Source organism: Myotis daubentonii, chromosome 2, assembly GCF_963259705.1.
Source record: "Myotis daubentonii chromosome 2, mMyoDau2.1, whole genome shotgun sequence".
Taxonomy (NCBI): Eukaryota; Metazoa; Chordata; class Mammalia; order Chiroptera; family Vespertilionidae; genus Myotis; species Myotis daubentonii.
This window is the reverse complement of record NC_081841.1, coordinates 7,619,862-7,640,515: the sequence shown is the minus strand read 5'-3', so window position 1 is coordinate 7,640,515 and position 20,654 is coordinate 7,619,862. Positions and strand designations below refer to the sequence as shown.

The 20,654-nt window shown below is 55.9% G+C and overlaps 1 protein-coding gene across 5 annotated transcripts in view; it reads left to right on the top strand.

The window, feature by feature from the left end:
• Positions 1 to 20,654, top strand: part of TRIOBP (TRIO and F-actin binding protein) — a 54,166-nt gene that overhangs the window by 10,750 nt on the left and 22,762 nt on the right. For 4 of the 5 annotated variants that reach the window (XR_009451102.1, XR_009451101.1, XR_009451100.1 and 1 more), the window contains exon 1: positions 18,218 to 18,423. Coding sequence is in view for 2 of the 5 variants with exons in the window: in XM_059681599.1 (XP_059537582.1) it covers positions 18,250 to 18,423 (174 nt within the window). In the remaining 3 variants the exon portion in view is untranslated. Of the gene's footprint in view, positions 1 to 1,259; positions 3,826 to 8,337; positions 8,453 to 9,764; positions 10,866 to 13,645; positions 13,718 to 15,768; positions 15,907 to 18,217; positions 18,424 to 20,654 lie in introns of those variants that run through there. The other variant, XM_059681600.1, reaches the window with a different exon arrangement.

The window sequence follows — 20,654 nt, the reverse complement described above, 5'->3', positions numbered from 1 at the left end:
AGCACCTACTGTGTGCCAGGCCCTGTCTTAGTGCTAGAGAGCCAGAGGGGAGAAGACAGATAAGACCCAGTCCCTGGAGCTGGCCCTCCAGTGGAGAGAAGCTGACAGAAAACAAACAGGAAGCCAGAGCAGAGAGCGGCAACTGCTTTTGGGAGAATTAAGACAGGGAATGGTGAGAGTGACTGGCCAGGTGGACAGGGAGGGCCTAGGGCAGTGATGGCGAACCTATGACACACATGTCAGAGGTGACACGCGAACTCATTTTTTTGGTTGATTTTTCTTTGTTAAATGGCATTTAAATATATAAAATAAATATCAAAAATATGTCTTTGTTTTACTATGGTTGCAAATATCAAAAAATTTCTATATGTGACACGGCACCAGAGTTAAGTTAGGGTTTTTCAAAATGCTGACACGCCGAGCTCAAAAGGTTCGCCATCACTGGCCTAGGGGGAGCGGGGAGTGGCATTGTGGCTGATCTGAGTTCACAAGCAGAAGGAACAAGCAGTACAGAGGCCCTAAGGAGTGGACGGGTGCTGGGTTCGAGAAGCAGAGGAAAATGGGTGGAGAGGAGGCCACCAGCCACCTAACTCTCCCTCCAAACCTGTTTCTCCTGCAGTCTGTTCTGTGTCACCACCCGCCCAGCAGCTGGGCCCCAAATCCTGATTCCTTTCTTCCTTCACCCTTTCGACCACCAGCAGCTCTGCTCAGTGCTGCCTTCGAAACACACCTCCAATCTGTCCCCGTATTGCTGCCTCTACCATAACCCCCTGGCCAAGCCACCATGGCTGCCGCTGGCCAGCATGATTGCCAGAGGCCCTCAACCTCTCCCGCCCCTGCTGGCCCCTTCAGGCCATTCCCCCCACAGCAGCTGGAGCCATCTTTTAAAACATTAATCAGATCTTGTCACCTCACCACCCCATCCCACTGCCCTGTCCCCTCAGGCCCTGGGGAGACTGTGGTGAGAATAACACATGGAGAGCCAGCGCCTCCCTGGTGTGAATGGGTGACAGGCACCTGCTTTCTTGCTCAAACACATGAGCAGTGGGTGGGGGAGCCTCCTCTCTGACCTGCTGATCAAAGGCAGTCACCTCCTCTGTCCACCTGGTGGCAGGGGCCCAAATTGCAGGCCGGGTGCCAAGGCCCAGGAGGAATTAGCCAAATCCAAGATGCTAGAAACTCCTTGACATCCCTCTTGGGGCATCCCTCAGTTTGCAAAGCACATGCTCCCTCACCGTGCATTGCCTCTTCTCTCTTAGACCCGGGTGGTGGGAGCCGAAGCGCCGGGCAGCACTGGGCGAAGCTCCGGGGAGAAAGTGGGCACTTCTTGGAGCGGCACCGGGCTTCCGCTGCGACACCACAGAGCGGACCTCGAAGTACCACCCCCCAGGCTTCCTCTCTCCATCGCTCTGCCCAAAGGGACGCTGCCCAGACGGCTTCCGTACAACTTGATGCCCCCCGAGCTTCCTCTCCCTCCCAAGCAGCCCCACGGGACAGCCCCAGGACCTCGTCCACCCAACGGGACACCCCCAGGCCTTCTTCCACGCAGCAGAGCGCCCCCAGAACGGCCTCTCCCTCAAGAATCACCCAACGGGATAGTTCCAGAACCTCGTCCACCCAACGGAGCAATCCTCGAGTTTCCTCTTCCCCGAGAGCCGCCCAACAGGACAACTCCAGAACCTCTTCTACCCAACAGGACAACCCTCAGACTTCTTTTTCTGCATGTACTTCTCAACAGGAAAACTCTAGAACTTCCTGTGCCCAGAGGGACAACCCCAGAGGCTCCTCGCCCAACCGGACCACCCAGAGGGAAAACTCCAGAACTTCCTGTGCCCAAAAGGACAACCCCAGAGGCCCCTCGCCCAACCGGACCACCCAGCGAGAAAACTCCAGAACATCCTGTGCCCAAAAGGACAACCCCAGAGGCCCCTCGCCCAACCGGACCACCCAGAGGGAAAACTCCAGAACATCCTGTGCCCAGAGGGACAACCCCAGAGGCCCCTCTCCCAACCGGACCACCCAGAGGGAAAACTCCAGAACTTCCTGTGCCCAGAGGGACAACCCCAGAGGCCCCTCTCCCAACCGGACCACCCAGAGGGAAAACTCCAGAACTTCCTGTGCCCAGAGGGACAACCCCAGAGGCCCCTCTCCCAACCGGACCACCCAGAGGGAAAACTCCAGAACTTCCTGTGCCCAGAGGGACAACCCCAGAGGCCCCTCGCCCAACCGGACCACCCAGAGGGAAAACTCCAGAACTTCCTGTGCCCAGAGGGACAACCCCAGAGGCCCCTCTCCCAACCGGACCACCCAGCGGGAAAACTCCAGAACATCCTGTGCCCAGAGGGACAACCCCAGAGGCCCCTCTCCCAACCGGACCACCCAGAGGGAAAACTCCAGAACTTCCTGTGCCCAGAGGGACAACCCCAGAACCTCTTCTACCCAACGGAACAACCCGCAGTCCTCTTCCTTCCGGCGGGACCACCCCGGGAGCTCCTCCCCTCAGTGCTGCACCCCAAAGAACAATCCTGGGCCATCATCTCCCCATCGCTCCACCCAGCGGAATAACCCCAGGAATCCTTCTCCCCATCGTACTAACAAAGACATCCCCTGGGCCTCCTTTCCCCTCCGGCCCACCCAGAGCGATGGTCCCCGGACCTCCTCCCCATCCCGCTCCAAGCAAAGCGAGGTTCCCTGGGCCTCTATTGCCCTTCGGCCAACCCAAGCTGACAGGCCTCAGACCTCATCTCCCACCAAACCAGCTCAGCGTGACTCCCCCCAGTCCTCCTCGGGCGCTCCCCAGCACAACTCACCAGCCCGGGCCTCTTCTTCCTCGCACAACCCTGGCCCCCACAGTGCCCCCCGGACTTCCACGCCTCTGTACCTCACCCGAGGGGCATCCCAGACCTCTTTCGAGTCCTCCCAGCCTCCCTGGGCCGTGTGCATTGGACACCGGGATGCCCCCCGAGCCTCTTCGCCTCCTCGCTATTTGCAATATGACCCGTTTCCCTTCTTCCCAGACCCCCACGCCTCTGAGAGTGAATCCACTCACCACGAGCCGCCCTATATCCCCCCGGCCGTGTGCATCGGACACCGCGATGCCCCCCGGGCCTCCTCACCCCCTCGCCACACCCAGTTCGACCCCTTCCCCTTCCTCCCGGACACATCAGATGCTGAGAACCAGTCGCCCCAGCATGACCCTCCCCAGTTCCCCCCGCCTGTGTGTATCGGATACCGAGATGCACCCCGGGCCTCCTCCCCTCCGCGCCAGGCCCCTGAGCCCTCCCTCCTGTTCCAGGATTTCCCCAGGGCCAGCACCGAGAGCCTTGTCCCCTCCACAGACTCCCTGCACGAGCCCACCCACATCCCCACCCCTGTGTGCATTGGGCACCGAGATGCACCCTACTTCACGTCCCCCCCACGCCAGGCCCCCGAGCCCTCCCTCTTCTTTCAGGACCCCCCTGGGACTAGTATGGAGAGCCTGGCCCCCTCCACGGACTCTCTGCATGGCTCCCCAATGCTGCCCCCCCAAGTGTGCATCGGGCACCGGGATGCACCTCGAGCCTCCTCCCCACCCCGCCACCCACCCAGTGACCTAGCCCTCCTGGCACCCTCACCTCCTCCAGGCAGCTCAGGGGGCTCCCGGGGCTCAGCACCCCCTGGGGAGACCAGGCACAACTTGGAGAGGGAGGAGTACACCGTGCTGGCTGACCTGCCCCCGCCCAGGAGGCTGGCACAGAGGGAGCCAGGGCCCCAGGGCAGCAACGGGGGCCGAACCCGCAGCCCTGGCCGCGCAGAGGTGGAGCGCCTCTTCGGGCAAGAGCGCAGGTGAGCCCAGGGTGGGGTCAGCCAGGTGGGTTGGGGAGGAGCCTCGGCAGCAGGACAGGTGGAAGGTTCAAGGCTTAGGTTGCCAGATGGAAAGGGTTGTCTCCTGCCCTGCCACTTACTGGCCGTGTGACCTTGGGCCAGTCACTTCATCTCTTTCCCTAAGTTAGGAGGGTTTTTTTGACGATGAAATGATATTGTGCATAGCCTGGTGGTTAAGAGCAAAGACCAGGGTCAGGCAGGCTGGGTTCAATCCCGGGTCAAAGCCCCATCTTTGTGACCTGGTAAAGCTACTGCCTGAGCCTCAATGTCCTCATCTGTAAAATTCGTATGGTATACATTCATTGAAATGAGGTTAAGCTCTCAAACCCTTAATGTGATCCATAGTCACAGGTTTATTTTTTCCCCTCCTTATGTGAGGGAAGAAAGTGCCCATGATTTTTTTTTCTGCCTTAACAAAGAAGACTCATGGCTACCCATGCCTCTTGGAAAAGAGATGTCAGTTTAAACTATATAGCCAGAGCCATTATTGTAATGAAGAGAACTCAGAATCACAGACCTTTTAGAGGTTAAAGGTTACTTTCCTGGGATGTGGTGACAAGCCCTAAGTCCAGGCACCCTGGAGTGCTGGTCCTGGGGCCACTCACACAGCCCGGGAGGGGAAGCATTACCCCTGCTCGCTGAGATTTCTCTCTCCAGCAGTCCCAGCCTCAGGAGTTTTCAGGACCAGGGTTGGAATTCCATTAGTCAGGGTTGAAAGAACAGCAAACAAGTAGGTCTGGAAGTCTCAACGCTTTCAGTGTATAATGAATTATAGCGTATTTACCAAGACCATCACCACAACCCAAACTTAGAACATTTCCGTCACCCTAAAGAGGGGTGATGTTTTACATCCAGAACTCCTCTCTCTGTCGTCCCTGAGGCAACATTTTATCTTAGGTTAGAATCTGTGCGAGAAATCTTATCTTTCATTCTTCAAATTTCCGTTTCTTTCTTGTTTTTGTTTTTGTTTTGTTAATCCTCACGTGAGGATATTTTCCCCCATTGATTTTTAGAGATAGTGGAAGGGAGGGGGAGAGACAGAAAGAGAAAAAAAGGGCCGTGAGAGAGACCATTGATTGATTGTTTGCCTCCTGGGGATTGAGCCTGACCCTTCAGTCCTAAGGCTCAGATTTCCTTTTTACAGTAACTTCAATCCATTTACTATCCAGCTGACAACCTTTAAGGTCTCCAGCATTAATATAATTATTTCTTTGGCCTTTTAAAAATTAAACAGGCACTAATTTTTAAAGCAGTTTTAGGTTCACAGCAAAGCTGAGTGGAAAGTACAGAGAATTCCCATACGTCCCACTTCCCCCACACGCCTGGACTCAGCTCACCATCAACAGCCTGACCAGAGAGTACATTTGCTACAAGCCATGAGCCGATCCGGACACGTCATTAGCATCCAAAGTCCATAGTTTACGTTGGGTTCACTCCTGGTGCTGTACATGCCAGGGTTGGACAAAGATACAACGACACGGGTCCACTATTACGGCGTCATACGGAATAGTGTCGCTGCCCTAAAACCCTTCGTCTTTGCCTTTTTATGACGGCTGGTTTTAGTCAGACGTCAGCTTGTGTACTTTAACTTTTATCTGATAGCTCAGTAGGAACACTAAGGTCTTTAAACCTAAGTTGAATTTTCTTTCTTTTTTTCCTACGGGGGTAACTTTTAGAGAGATAAAGGTTTATAATAAAAGTCCAGAATATGTTTATACTTTTATTAATCATTTAATTGTTTTTACACATATACTTTTATTCATTTTATTTTATTCTTTGAAATAGATTATTTACCTGTTTTAGCTTTATTGGAGTATAATTGATATATAAAAATTGCATATGCTTAAGTATATATTTTGGAGAAATAGATGATGTACCTTTTAACCAAGGTTTTATAACTCTACTGAGTAATTACATTTTCTCCTGTTGTATGGCATTTTTTCCAAGTAGAAAACCATTCTTAATCTGAAAATGAAGTTTTAAAACCTACTTGAGTATCTGGAAGACTGAAATTTATGAGTGGGTGACTGTAGACAGTACGTTTATTATTTTCTCCTATTTCATTTAACATGTATTTATTGAGCATCTACTCTGTCCAAGCATTGTACTAACTAAGCCTGGAAATTTTTCCTTAACGGCTCTCACATTAAAGCATTAGGAATTTTGGCTTGATATCTTCATTTTCTTTTCCCCTGGATGCCTTTGGAATCTCTTATCTTAGAATCACATAAGCACTTCCTAGTCTCTTAAATTCAAAACAGCCTTCATGGAATTTGCTAGACTTGACAGCTTTGTCCTTTAAACTTTGTGGAGGTGGAAGAGCCCATACGAGCTTCCAAAGGAAATGCGTTTCCTTTCTCAGCCCTGCGCAGCCACAAAAGCCTCAGGAGCAGGTGGCCCGAGGGCCCAGTTGCTGCCCTGAGTCCTCACTCCTCTCTCAATTCCACATGGAGGGGGCTTCTCGGGAGGAACTGAGCAGGCAGGAGTTTACACGGAAAACGCACTCACTTGGAGAGAACACACAGGTGCCTCGCTGCCCCGCACGGAGTACTCTCCGTCGCTGTCACAGTGTCCTCCCCACCGGGTCACGTTTGGGGCTTTTGCTTCACAGAGGCTCCTGCACCCTGGTTCTGGAGGAAAAGCCCTCCAGGGCCTCAGCTCTCACAGAGCAAGGAACCTCTCTCGCTTCAAATTAGGTTAAAAATGGAACCTGATCAGGTAGCCCGCAAACTTAGAAACACTTAGTCCAGTGGGAAGCTTGGGTTCCCTGTGAGTCAACTGCTAAAAGCTCCAGTTACTTTATGGATTTGATTTTAGTGACACTGGCAAAAGCCGTCAGACAACAACAGACCCCAAGCCCATGGTTTGTTTTCTCTCCGAAGCCTCTGGCGGGTTCCAGCATGGCTCCCACGCTGGGGGCAGGCTCCAAGCACAGTCCCTTCCCACACCAACCGGAGGCTCCTCTTGCTTTCCTCTTTGCGGGCTCTGTCCAGGCTCAGCACCAGGCCGTCTGTTCCAGGCCACTCCCAGGTCAGCTCGGCCACCGGAGATAGAGCTCCACTTGTCCATGTAGACCAGCGGTTCTCAACCTGTGGGTCGCGACCCCTTTGGGGGTCGAACGACCCTTTCACAGGGGTCGCCTAAGACCATCGGAAAACACATATATAATTACATCTTGTTTTTGTGATGAATCACTATGCTTTAATTATGTTCAATTTGTAACAATGAAATTGGGGGTCACCACAACATGAGGAACTGTATTAAAGGGTCGCGGCATTAGGAAGGTTGAGAACCACTGATGTAGATGGAGCCAGACTCAAACCCTGTTGGACTAGATACCCAGAGGAGCGGCCCGGTCTTTTGTTTTGACCCCTTACATGTGGGAGGGGAGAGACGGGCCCAGAATCTGTTTGGTATGCCTACGTGCAACAGAGATGTCATGTTAAATATTAATAGGCATGGCTACCAATGACTAAGACAGCTAAGTGGAACGAGGGACTTTTACCAGCTTAGAACTTATCGGTGACAGATGTGGCAACAATGCCTGAAGGCTAGGTGTCTTGGAAACGACCTTTTATGCTGGCCGTCCTGGAGTTGTGTAGGAAGAGGGAGCATTTCTTGTTTCTGGTCTTGCTAAGAGGTCTGTTACCAACAGCTGGGATGGCCCGGAGTTTGGGAAGGCCAAGTGCAGGAATCTTGTTAGTACTGAGGAGGAAAAGGGTGGGCCTGGGAAGCCAAACACTCACCATGTAGACTGACAGATGGCAGAAAGAATGGAATATGAGGGCGTGAGCATTCTGCAGCTCTCGTCCCCACCTCACAGGGGTTGCGTGAGATGCGATGAGATGAGATAATACAAGTGCTTGGCACCTGGAACACAAGAAGTGCTCAATAAATGTCTGCCGTTACCATCATGTGTACACAGTGCCTGGTGACCAGTAGGTGCTCAATAAACCTTACTTCCCACAAAGACCAGTCTAACCTTTGTTTGGGGTTGAGAGATGGGCTATTGGCTGGGTGGCAGTCAGAAACAGGAGGTACAGTGGGGCCTTGATTACGAGTTTAATTCGTTCCGAGACCGAGCTCGTTAACTCAAATTACTCTATCAACTCAATGTAAAAAATCGGCCGAGAGACAGCTGGTATCTCAAAAAACTCGTTAGTCGGGACACTCGTAAGTCAAGGCCCCACTGTACTGAGAGACAGGAGGCAGGCAAGGCCAAGGCTGAGCCCGCACCTTTGCTCATCCCTTTTCCCATTTCATCTCCACCACAGCCCCATGAGGCAGGTAGAGCAGTGTCACCCATTTTTCAGAAGGGGATACTGAGGCCCTGAGAGGCTCATCCCTCCCTCAGGGCTCTTCAGCTGTGGGTCTCCTCTATCTCCTCCCGTTGGGGGTGGGAGTAGAGGCGGTGGGTGCTGGGAGTGGGACAGCCCCAAGGGCCCTCAGAGGGGCGGCTGCGTTTGCTCATAGGAAGTCCGAGGCACCAGGGACCTTCCAGGCCCGGGACGAGGGGCGGTCGCAGCGGCCCAGCCAAGGTCAGAGCCAGCTTCTCCGGAGACAGTCCAGCCCTGCCCTCAGCAGGGAGGTGAGCACTGCCAGCCTGCCCTGGGCCCCTGCACCCCAAGGGGCAAGCCACTGCTTTTCCCCTCCCCCAGGTGCCAGGCGGGGTCCTGGGAAGGGAGGTCCTTTATGAAAGTGTCAGCGTCCCCATCACGGGTGTCCAGCTTCCCCCTCTCCCAGAGCCAGCAGTCCTTTGAAGGCGGCCCTTCCTTGTTTCCTTCCTTCATTAAGTAGCTGCTAGCTTGAGTTTTCAGGGAAAGCCTTGGACTCAATAGTCCGCCTCTAAGGGCCATCCCTTCCAGGCCGGGAATTTATATTTTTATATATTTTTTAAAAATATATATATATTTTAAATTAATTTCAGAGAGGAAGGGAGAGGGAGAGAGAGAGAGAAACATCAATGATGAGAGAGAATCATTGATTGGCTGCCTCCTGCACGCCCCGCACTGGGGATAAAGCCCACAACCCAGGAACTGGACCGTGACCTCCTGGTTCATAGGTCGATGCTCAACCACTGAACCACGCCGGCCGAGCGGGATTTATATATATATATTTTTTTCTAGTTTAAGGATTTTAAATCTTTATTATTATTATTTTTTTAATTAAATCTTTATTGTTCAGATTATTACATTTGTTCCTCTTTTTTCCCCTCCATAACTCCCCTCCTCCCAGTTCCCGCCCCACCCTCCGCCCTCACTCCCCACCCACTGTCCTCATCCATAGGTGCACGGTTTTTGTCCAGTCTCTTCCCGCACCCCCCACACCCCTTTCCCCCCACCCCCAAGAATGGTCAGTCCATTCCCTTTCTATGTCCCTGATTCTATTATGATCACCAGTTCATTCTGTTCATCAGATTATTTATTCACTTGATTCTTAGATTCACTTGTTGATAGATGCATATTTGTTGTTCATAATTTGTATCTTTACCTTTTTCTTCCTCTTCCTCTTCTTAAAGGGGGATTTATATTTTTAAAGAAACTCTTAGAGGGCAAGGCCTGAGCTAGTGGAAGGGAGTGTTGGTGTGGAAATTCGTGCACCTGATAGCCCAGGTTGGAATCAATATCGTGGGGGAGGGGGAAGCGGGGACAGTGAGCAGCTCTCTGCAGATCTCTTTCTGGAACTGCGGAAAGTGGGTGAGAGGGAAGGGCAGGCACCCCCGCCCCAGGGAGGGAGCGCAGAGACTGTAGGTCCTTTTTGACCTGCTTTAATCCCAGCTGCTGTGAGGACGTGGCCTGCCTCTCCCTGTGGCCTGGCCAAGAGCCCAGTGTCCTGAGCTCCTCCACAGAGGCCGCCTGGTCAGGGTCCTGGAGCCTCACCCACCCCTCACCTGTCCTCAGGTAACCACGCCCCTTGCGAAGCAGGCAGAACCAGCCCGGAGGAGCCCTGCAGAGGCCCCTCCTCCCAGGAGACCTGGGGGGGACCTGCGGCTCCAGGGGTCCTCGCCGCCCCCAAGGACATCAGCCAGGACTTCTGAGAGGGAACGGCGAACAGAGAAACCTCCGGAGAGAGGCCGGGCGGGCCCAAGACAGCCTCCGGGTGGGTGGCAGAGCCAGGAGGAGCTGCCTGGGGCCCCGGGTCCGCACAGACACTTGGAGAGAGGCTGGAGCAGCCAGGAGGAGGGCCCAGGCCTGGGGGGCTGGCAAGGACTTGGGGAGCCCAGCGGGGGCGCTACCAGAGCCCTGGAGGGAACATGGAGGGGCCCTCTCAGGGAGTCTGAGGAGAGCTGGGGGCAGTCAGAGACCTGGGAGAAGCTCCCCAGTAATGAGGTGCAGAAGCCCCCTGACAGGCCAGCTCAAAGGGGCCGGGGCGCCCTGCAGGAGCTGTTCGGTCCTCCCCAGCCTATGAGCCTTCCGGAGAACACCCGGGAGGGCCCAGCAGAGTTCTCGAATTCCTGGAGGCCTGAGACAGACACTGCTATGGGCCGGGGAACTGAGGGAGCATGCCCACACCTGCATGGCCCTGAGAGGCGCCTCGAGCTTGACTGGAGGGACCTGCTGAGCCTTCTTGGGATGCCCAGAGAGGGGGCCTGGGCCCGCCCAGAGGAGCCAACGCTTGCTTCCCGTCTTCCAAGGCTGGACTGGGAAGGCCTCCTGGAACTCCTGCAGACCCAGCTGCCCCGAAAGGACCCAGCTGGACACTGGGGTGGCCCAGTCACAGCTCCAGGGCCAGAGCTGGGTTCCCCGGGCACAAAGGATGCCCTTGAACGAGAGCGACAAAGCCAGCCTGCCGGCCGGGCAGAGGCCACCCTAGTCAATGGACACAGCCCCGAGCAGGGGCCCCAGAGCTTGGCCCAGCTGCCCAGCCCTGCCTGCACCTCCACCCAGTGGCCAAAGACCAAAGTGACTAGTGGACCAGAAACCTCAATGACGGCTGGTCTGGAGACGAGCCAGCTGGGGAGTAGGTGCCCTGCAGAAGGCCCCAGCTCAGCAGACTGGGAGGTAAGTCCGTCTCAAAGCTCGGCCCCCATCCTCCCTCCTGACCAGAACCTTTCCCGGTCACCAAAATGGCCATCGGTGATAATGGCCAACCCTCCAGCGAGCATTTACTATGTGCTACATCCTGGTGTGAATGACGTATGGGTATTTTCCTCATTTAATTTCCATGGCAACCTCATGAGAAAGCCACTGATAATTTACAAATAAGGAAACTGAGAGAGAGAGGTCAAGCCACTTCCCCCAAATCACACAGCTAGTAAGGGCTGGGGCAGGGGTGAACCCCGGGTCTGCTCAGTGCAGATCACCTGAGGCCTCAGGCAAGATGCTCTGTCCAGGGCCTCCTCCCCTCCCGGCCCCACAACACCTGGTTTGTGTTGCCCTGGTGGCTCTTAGCTGACTTTGGCCGGCATTGTAGCCAGTGTGGTCATGGCCCCGCCCCTTGCTGTATTCCAGGTTCCTCTCAGTCCAAAACAACCTCACTTACCTCGCTCTGGTCCTTACAGCTCCTTTCGGGCACAGTGAAGAGGTTGCATCTGCTCACTGAGTGAGTCGGCTGCTGAGACAGGTTGCTTAAATGAGGACCCATGTGCAAAGTAGGCTCAATGCCTGGCACATAGTAGGTGCTCACCAAGTCCCTTCCCTGCCTTCTTGGCCCAGGGCAGATTCAAAGAGTCAGTGGTTCTCTGGTGCTGCCTGGAGCCTTTATCTGGAGGTGATGGGCTGGGTGGGTCCTGGAGGCCAGAGCCCTGCAGCCTGCCTCCGCTCCCCGGAACACAGCGCGTGGTTTGGGACCCCTAGCCCCTCTTGGCCCCAGTCTTCCCTATAAAATAGGACCAACTCCTTCCCTGACCGGTACCACTGGGATGATGCGAGGCTCCTGTTTGTTCATCTGACCCTCAGTGAGCAAGGATGATGGCAGGGTTTGTGGTGTGCCGGGCCCTGGCCTGGGCGCTTTACACGCTCTGCCATGTACAAGGTTCAGACCCGTTAGGCATTTGCCAGGGGTCACACCTGCATAAGTCCAAGCTTTTAACCACCATGTTGTGAGGCCTCAGAGTCCACGGCAGGACTAGGGAGTCCCTCTCCCGTGTTTCTGGCTTTTATCCATTTGTCCTCTAATGAATTCAATGCACAGTCACCAGAGAGGCAGGCATAAGCCAGTGTGGTTCTGTCAGGCTTCCTGGGGAGGCAGGTGGACTACTTGTAGCTCAGGGAGGGCGCCATGCTGTGTCCCAGTGAGTGCTGGGATGCCAGATCAAAGGGAAGAGGGAGAGCAGGGAGATTGTTCAGCTAGAGTTATTCCATAGTGAGGCTCAGGGGTCCTGGGGAGGTTAGGAGATGGTGACTTAGGAGGGGCAAGAACACCACGTGCTTAAGGGCATTTCTACACACACACACACACACACACACACACACACACACACACACACACACACGGGCATTTCCACAGATGACAACAGGCATTTACTAGGTCCTACTGGGGCTCCAGCTGCTCACCTCTGTGAAAATCCTTGGCACGGCATTCAAGGCCTCCTGGCCTCCTTTCACCCAGATTTGCCCTCTGGCTGTGCTGAGCTGGCTGCAGAGCCCTGTGAGCACGTCTCCCTGCCTTTGTGCATGCTATTCCCATTGCCCAGGATGCTCTTTCTCTCCCTCTTCACTAAACGCCATTCACTGTGCAAGTCAGATCAGGTGCCCTGTTCTGAGACACTTCCCCAGGTTGGTGATGTCTTCCTCTGGTAGTTCTACCTTCATCTGGTCATACTCAGTTGTCATTTCCCCATAAGAAGCATGAGCTCTGGGGGGCAGGAGGTGTGCCTTCCTTCTCTCTGTATCCCTGGCCCCTGGCCCAGGGCCTGACACAGTGGAAGAGGTCAGCTCAGTGGATGGTAGACCGTGAATACATGGATGCTTAAGGGCAATGCAAGCCCTGGCTGGTGTTGCTAAGTGGTTAGAGCATTTGCCCACATACCGAAAGGTTGTGGGTTTGATTCCTGGTCAAGGGCATGTACCTGGTTGCAGGTTTGATCCCGGGCCCTGGCTGGGGCACGTGTGGGAGCCAACCAATTGATGTGTCTCTCCCATATTGATGTTTTTCTCTCTCCCTCCCTCTCTCTCTTCCACTCTCTCTAAAAATCAATGGAAAAAATATCCTTGGATGAAATTAACAAAAAAAGAAAAAAGAGAAAAAAGATGGAATATGGGAGGGGAGTGGGTAGATGACAAATGATTGAAAATGGATATGTGAATGGACGATGGATAGGGCATATAGCTGGACAAGTAATAAATAGATGCTGGATGGATGATAGATGGGTAGATAAATATATAGATAGGTGGGTGATGAATGGAATAGATAATAGATGTTGGATGGATGGATGTTGCTTAGATGATGGATGGGGTGATGAATGGATGGATGAATGTTGGGTAGAATATGGATGGATAGATGGATGGATAGATAGATGGATGTTGCATGGATGGGTAAATGTGGAATATGGATGATGGATGGTAAATGAATGTTAGAAGGGTAGGTAGATGGACTGAGGAAGCATACATGGATGTAGGATGGATGGATAGATGATGAATAGAGGATGGATGTATAAATGGGAAAATGGATGTTGGATAGTGAGTAGGTGAGTAATGTAGGATGTATGTTGGATGGGTACATGGATCTATGGATGTTGGATCTAGATGGATGTTGGATGATGAATGGATAGATAAGAAGGTGGATAGACAAGTGGAAACGGGAATAACTTGGACTAAGCTGTGTTCTTTCTTATCTCCAGTTCCAATCAAAGGAGTCTAAGGAGTCAGAACCGAGAGGAGACTCACTGACTGGCCAGAAGCAGGCAGACTCGGTAGTTGGGTCTTGGGTGTGGACACATGGGGAGGGGAGTGGAAGGGATGGGAAATCAGATTGGAGATGGGCTGAGGTCCTCAGCTGACCTCTGGGTTCATCCAGACCCAGGTGGGCTCTGTAATGGGGTCATCCGTGTGCATGCGGGGCCGTGGGAAAGGCTCTGGTGGAGCTGGGTGGCAGAGCCACCTTCTGGCTTGGGGATTTGGGTGAGGACTTGAGCCCAGGGCTCTGCTCTTAACTTGCTAGCATGCCCTGGAAAGGTAACTAAAACGCCTCCCCTGGGTAAATAGCAGTTTGGCTCCAATGGTCTCTGAAGGCAAGGTCCTTCTGGCTCTGGAGGGCTGCCAGGCTGGGAGGAAGGGTAGAGCTCCCAGGAGCTGGAGCAAGAGAAGCCTTGAAGGGGCTGAGGAAACGCCACACTCCGCCAGGTCTGGAGCATCTCCAGGATCCTGGGGCAGGACAGATGTGTGCAGGGGTGGGGCCCACTGGGGCTGCTCTGAGGCCTGGCTGCAGCTGTAGTGCATTGCTTTGTCCCGCCCCTCCCCCTGACCTGCCAAACAGACTGTTCTCCTCACCCTCAGCCTCCAGAGAGGTGAGGTCAGAGCTCAGGGCCTGGGGCAGCAGGAGGGAGGCGGGGAGGAGACAGGCTGTTTGGGGTTGTGCTTTCCTTACCCTGCTGTTCTGCTGTCCCACATGCCGCCTGATTGGGGTGTCTGTCTGGCAGCCTGGAGCCCCGACTCTGGCCCTGCTGCTTGTCAGAGCTGGGGGGATTCTGCTCAACCGCTCCCTGTGCAGATGAGAAAACACAGGGCAGGGGTGTTGTCCCAGGTCATACAGTTGGTGGCTGAACTCAGACTAGAACTAGGGCTCGGAACCCCCGCCCAGCGCTCTGTCTGCTCCCCCCAAGCCGCCTCCTGGCCCTGCCCGATTCCCTGCTTGGCCTTGCACAGCAGCAGCAATGTCCCATGTGCTTGGTGGGCCAGTCTTCCTGACAGGTGGCTGTAGGAGTCTGTGAAATGGGAGGGGACAGGGGACTGGTCACTAAAGGCACTTCCAGCTCTCACAGGGGCTCCTGCAACTTTGCGCTTCCCCTTTTTGGGTTATTTCTTCATACTTCCTGGGGCCAGGGTTTCATGAACAAAGAGGAAATAGTAATACAGGGGTCCCTCTAGTCTCCACAAAATGGGCCCATCCCAGCAACACAGAAAGCCTCTCAATCACCCTCAGGCAGCCAGGACTACACAGAATTGATAGCAGCCTCATTCATTCATTCATTCCTTCATTCACTCATTCATTCACATTCACTTAGTGAGCACCTTCTGCAGGCTGGGTGTGGGCGGGGTGACTAGTGCACCAGCATGGCGCACGGTCTAGCGGCCAGCACTGTGATGGGACGTGGTGGCGGTGGGGCAGTCCTTCCCCAAAGCCCTCCTGCACCTGTGCTTTGAGGCTTCATGCTCTGCCTCCTGTTAATCTCCGGACCCGGAGGGTCGGGACATCTGGGCTCTGTCTTCCTTCCACCTGCTCTGGGACTTGGGGCAAATGCTTTTGCTTCGCTGGGCCTGTTCCTCCAAAGGGGGCTCACCTGGGGGTCCTACGAGGATGAGAGGACAGGTGGCTGTAGGAGCCTGTGATCCGTTCCTTTCACAAAGGTGGGGAGAGTAGGCAGATAGGGGACTTGGGGCTAGAGGGGCCTTGTGTGACCCCTTGGCCCCAGGTGGCTGTGCCATGGGGAAGAGGGTCCAGTGTTCCCACATCTTTAGATATTTCAAGAGAAGTTAGAAATATGTCATTATATGTTAACTCTCTTGATTATTTAACACTGGATCCTGCCGGCCACATGGGGTTCGACGTTAGGAGCCCAGTCAGGCGAACACCATGTAGCATGAAAGGTGTACCGAGCTCCGTTCTCCCAGCTCTGGGAGAGGAGAACAGGGGGAACCCTGGGCCTCTAGGCGGGCACGGCAGGATGGGCAGGGGAGGCTGTAGTCAGGGACTTTCCCATCTCCCCAAAGGGACCTGGGGCCAACACTGGACCCTGTTTGACAGGCAGACAAGAGGCCAGCGGAGGGCAAGGCTGGGAGCCCACTCAAGGGCCGACTGGTGACCTCATGGCGGATGCCCGGGGACCGGCCCACGCTGTTCAATCCGTTCCTGCTATCCCTGGGGGTCCTCAGGTGGCAAAGGGTAGGCTGGCTCCAGTGGGGTGGGAGGGGTGAGGGCGGGGAGCGGGGGAGGAGAGGGAGGAGGTGGGTGTTAGTCAAAGAGGAGAGAGTGGAGGCCAAGAGGGCAGGATTTGGGGGCCCACATGAGAAAGGAGGGAAAAGCAGAGTCCTGAGCCCCCATGGCCTCTGCGAGTGAGTGGGTTGCCCACTCCAGGGTGAGGGGTGACTGAATGAGCTTCAGAGCTGAAAGCTCCCAGTCTGCAACCGGCCAGGGAGAGCCAGGTTGGGGGGAGGGAGAGGGGGAGGAGGGCCCTGTGAGGGGCTCTGGGATTGCAAAGTGTGTCTCAGTCCTGGGCCGGGGCCAGTTTCACAAACATCTGGCATTACGTAACCCATCCCCTGCCCAGAGAGGGCTGTAAACACTCAGGCCTCTGGTTCGGGGTTTCCTCAAGGGCAGGGAGGGGAGGCAGCTGTGACCTGCTCCCTCCTGCCCCTTCACAGCCAGAGAGAAGGGGGCTGGCTCACGGGGCCTCTTCTCTCAGTGGCAGGCGGACTGTCACCCTCTTGCTGGCTCTGGGCCCAGCACTGGGGTGGGCGTGTTAAAGACATACACCCATTTTACAAACCAAGAAACTAAGTCTCAGGGAGGTGAGTTGACTTGCCTGAGGTCAAAAAGCTGGGGTTTAGAGGAGCCAGCTTCTTGGTGATTTTCCTCATTCCTAGATGAGAGAATGGCTGCAGCTGAACTCACTGAGCCTCGGTTGCCACATCTGTCTAAGGGGGGCAGGGAATCTATGGAGACACTCAGGGCTGCAGGGAGGGTCCTGGGAGATCAGGATGCACAGAGGTGTGAGGGGGGTGGGGGGCAGGCGTGGCTAAATACCAACTTCCCCATCCACTTCATAATTTCCTCTCTGCTGACTTTTGGGCTTTAGTAAGAGGGTATTGAGAAGAACATGGTTACCTGGGCAGGGTGGTTCTTTCAAGCCATGGACAGGAATTACCAGTGTCTAGACAGTGGTTCTCAACCTGTGGGTCGCGACCCCTTTGGCGGTAGAACGAAGGTCGCCTAAGACCATCCTGCATATCAGATATTTACATTACGGTTCATAACAGTAGCAACATTACAGTTATGAAGTAGCAACGAAAATAATTTTATGGTTGGGTAACAACATGAGGAACTGTATTTAAAGGGACAGAAGGTTGAGAACCTCTGGTCTAGAGGAAGATGGGCTTATCCATGGCCTCATTTCTAGTGTGGAGGAGAGAATCCCAGTGGGAAATACTGAGAAAGAGCTTCAGCTCCCTGAGCCTCCATTTCTTTGTGAAATGGGGACGGTAATTATGATAATAATTCTTGATCCCCAAACTAAGATGGCAGAATAATTGAAATGGCAATTATTCCAAGCCCCCTGCCCTTCTACCGAAGGATAGCTAACTAGGGATAAATGGGGTGTTCTGGGTACTTAACAGTTAATCCTTATAGCATCCCCATGAGAACACAGCATTATCCCATTTAACAGAGGGTGAAGTTGAGGCACAGAGAGGTTAAGTACCTTGCTTAGGTAACACAGTGTTTGAATCACAATGCCACACAAGCTACTACATGCATTTAGCAACAAATTCCACCAAAGGTCCCTCCTCTACTTCAGGACTCAGATGAACTCCTGCCTTCAAAAGGGCTCCTAAAAACAGCCAAGTGCTCTGGGAACGTGAGCCACGGGTGTACACCCACACCCACGAACCCCAAACCAGGTTCTTAAGTCAGAAAGACCCATTTACAGGAGGGGGCATTTAGGGGGCACACGCTAGGAGTGCACCTCTTCTTGAGCAAGTCGGCTCACCTCTCTGCGCCTCTATTTTCTCATTAGTAAAATGGGGACAAGGGCACCGTCTGTCAAGCCTGTAGTGAGGATTAAAGTGGATTTCATTGGTGACAAGCGGGGCTCGGGGGTGGGACGCTGAGTTGTTAGTGTTGGGGGCTTGGCCCACGCGCCCAGCAAACCCGGGGGCCGGTGGGGAGCGGCTGGGGCGGGGAGCGGTAGCCGAGGCGACGTGGGCCACGCCCCGCACTGCCGGGCGGTAGCCCGCGAAGTCACCTGCTGGCTGGACGGCTCCTTCCGCCCCGCGCGCCCGCGGCCGAGCGCCGCCCGCCCTCCCTTCTCCCCGCCCTCCCTTCTCCCCGCCCCTATCCGTCCCGGCCGCCCCGCCCCCAGCGCCCGTCCCGTCGCGCAGGCCCCGCCCCCGGGCCCGTCCCACGCTCCCATTGGTTGGCCTGCGGCCCAGCCGCTGTTTGTCCCGGCTTCCCCGCCGCCCATTGGCGCGCCCGGGTCCTCCCAGGAAGTTTGAAAAAAAAAAAAGTTTTATGGGCGGATGGACGGGGCCGGAGCCGCGCGGGCGAAGGGAAGGGCCGGAGGAGCGGCTCCGGGCGGCCGAGAGGGGCGGCGGCAGCGGGATTCCCGCGCCGCGGAGCCCGGCCTGCGCGCCCCGTACACCTTCCTGCCTCCTGCCCCTGCCGCCCCCGGGCGCCGCCATGACGGTGAGTGCCCCCCAGCGCCCCTCCGCGCCCAGGCGGCTGAGCGACCGCCCGAGCCAGCCGCTCCTCCCGGGCAGCCTCGTCCTCCCTCCCGGTGTCCGGAGGAGTCTCCGCCGGAGGCCGGGCGACCCCAGCGCAGGGCCGAGCGACCTGCCTCACCTTTCCAGGCCGGGAGCCCGGGCGAACCCGAGGATCTGGGAACGTCCCAGCACGGGCACCCGCCTCCTCACTTGCGGGACCGGCCCCCGACCGACTCGGGTGGTCCTTGACCACCGCCGTCCGGCTCCCTTAGTGGAAACCCTACCGGATCCCCCCAAACTGCGGGGTCCGTAGGGGCTCCCCGGGCGCCGGGCCAGGGCTGGGGTCTCGCCCGGGGCTGGAGAGAGGGTCCCCCCGGCTCGGATGGGTCTCGTTGGCCTGGGCTGGGGAAGAGTGCCCACCGGTGGGGGCCGGCGGAGGCTGGGTGGGTGCGAAGGGGTCCCACCCTGCCGGAGCCCATCCGGGGATCGAAGCGGCCGAGACCGCGTTCTCCCGGGCTGGCCCCTTCGCAGCGGGGCTTGGGCGGGACCGTGCCGCGAGTGGGGTGGGGGACGCGATGGCTGGGATTTGTCTTCTCTCGGGGTGAGCCCTACCCTAGTTCCATCAATGCCTGTGCCTTCATAGTAGGCCTCGCAGCTGAGTTCACCATTATCCCCATTTCACAGTCCGACAAACTGAGGCGCGGGGGAGCGGCCTTGGCGAGTTGCCCGAGGTCACCCTGAGTGTCAGGGAAGCAGCAGCCCCTTTCCAGGCCCGCCTGCTCGCCTGCTCGGTGGTGGTCTGGAAGGGCAGGGCAGGGCCGGGCAGAGCTGCTTTTGGTTTCCGACTAGTGTCTCAGGGAGGCTCTGACAGCTGGTGAGGAGAGGGTGTTAGACAGGATGTGTATGTGCATGTGCCTGTCCCTTTTCCACAGCCAGCGAAGTGGGCTGGGCTGCTGGGGAGAGGGGCCCCTGCCCCCCGTGAGTGCGATGACCTGGCCACTGCCTGGACTTCCTCAGCCTCCACACATCCTGCCACCTCCCTGCTGGCCCTTCCTGTCGCAGCAGCCTCCCCTGCCCTGTCAGAGAGCAAAGAGGGATGTGGGGGAGGAGCTGAGTCAGTGTCCTGCCCGGCCCCCCAGGCCAGGGGCGGGTAGTCACTTTGCCCACTGGTTGCCTGCCAGGCCCTGCACTGGCTGCTTTCACGTTACCAGAATTGACCCTCTGAGGTGGATGGCAAGTGCCCGTCCAGCAGGTGAGGACGTGGGGGTGTAGAGAGGTGAGGGCCCAGCTGAGGGCTATCCTGGTTTTCTCTCGGGAGATAAGAAATGTCCACAGTTGCCTCTCCTGGAGGAGCACATGCTCAGCAGGGCCAGGCTGCTGGGAGCCGCATGGGGGCCGCCGGAGGAGGGACAGCCTGCCCTGTGCTGGGAGCAGCCTTCCTGTGGTTGTAGGACGGTGTCAGGTGGAGATGGACGGGGGAGGGAACCTGTGGACAAAGGCTGGTGGTCACCTTTGGGGGCTGGAAACATGGAAGAGGGTTCTGGAAGGAGAGGGGCCCATAGGCCGGGAAAAGTAGCGTAGGCTTTTGGTCAAGCTTCCCGGGGGACCAGGAAAGGCTCTGAAGCAGGGAGGAGGAGGAGGAGGAGGAGGAGGAGGAGGAGCACCTCGGACAGTGGCGGCTGGTTTCATCCCAGCTGCCTGCGGACCTGAGCCTGCTCCAGGCTGGTGTCCAGTGAATGGGTAAAGGCTGAGGCTGGAAGCCGGGCCTGGGGTCAGGGTTTGCTCCACCTCCTGCCTTCGCGTGCGCAGCCTTGCCCTGGAGCCTCATTCCCCAGCCACTGCCTGGCATCAAATTATATACCTGTCCACTTGTTTATTGTCTGTCTCCTGACTTCCACCAAGACAGGGGCCACAGCTTTCATTCACAGCTGACTTCCTGGTCCAGAACAGTGCCTGATAGTTAAAAAAAGAAAAGGGAAGATTCCACAAACATTCCCCGGGTCCTGGGGGTGTGAATGCGCATGTCCCTGCCTGTGAGTCTGGTCTGTGAGGGACAAGTAAATGTCTTCAAGATAATCATGGGCAACAGAGGCTGTGGGAGGGCCGCGGGCGTGTGTGTGTGTGTGTGTGTGTGTGTGTGTGAGACAGGGCCTCGGAGGGGGAGGTTAAAGCATGAGGAGGGGTTTGCTTGGTGTTCAAGCAGAGGACACAGGC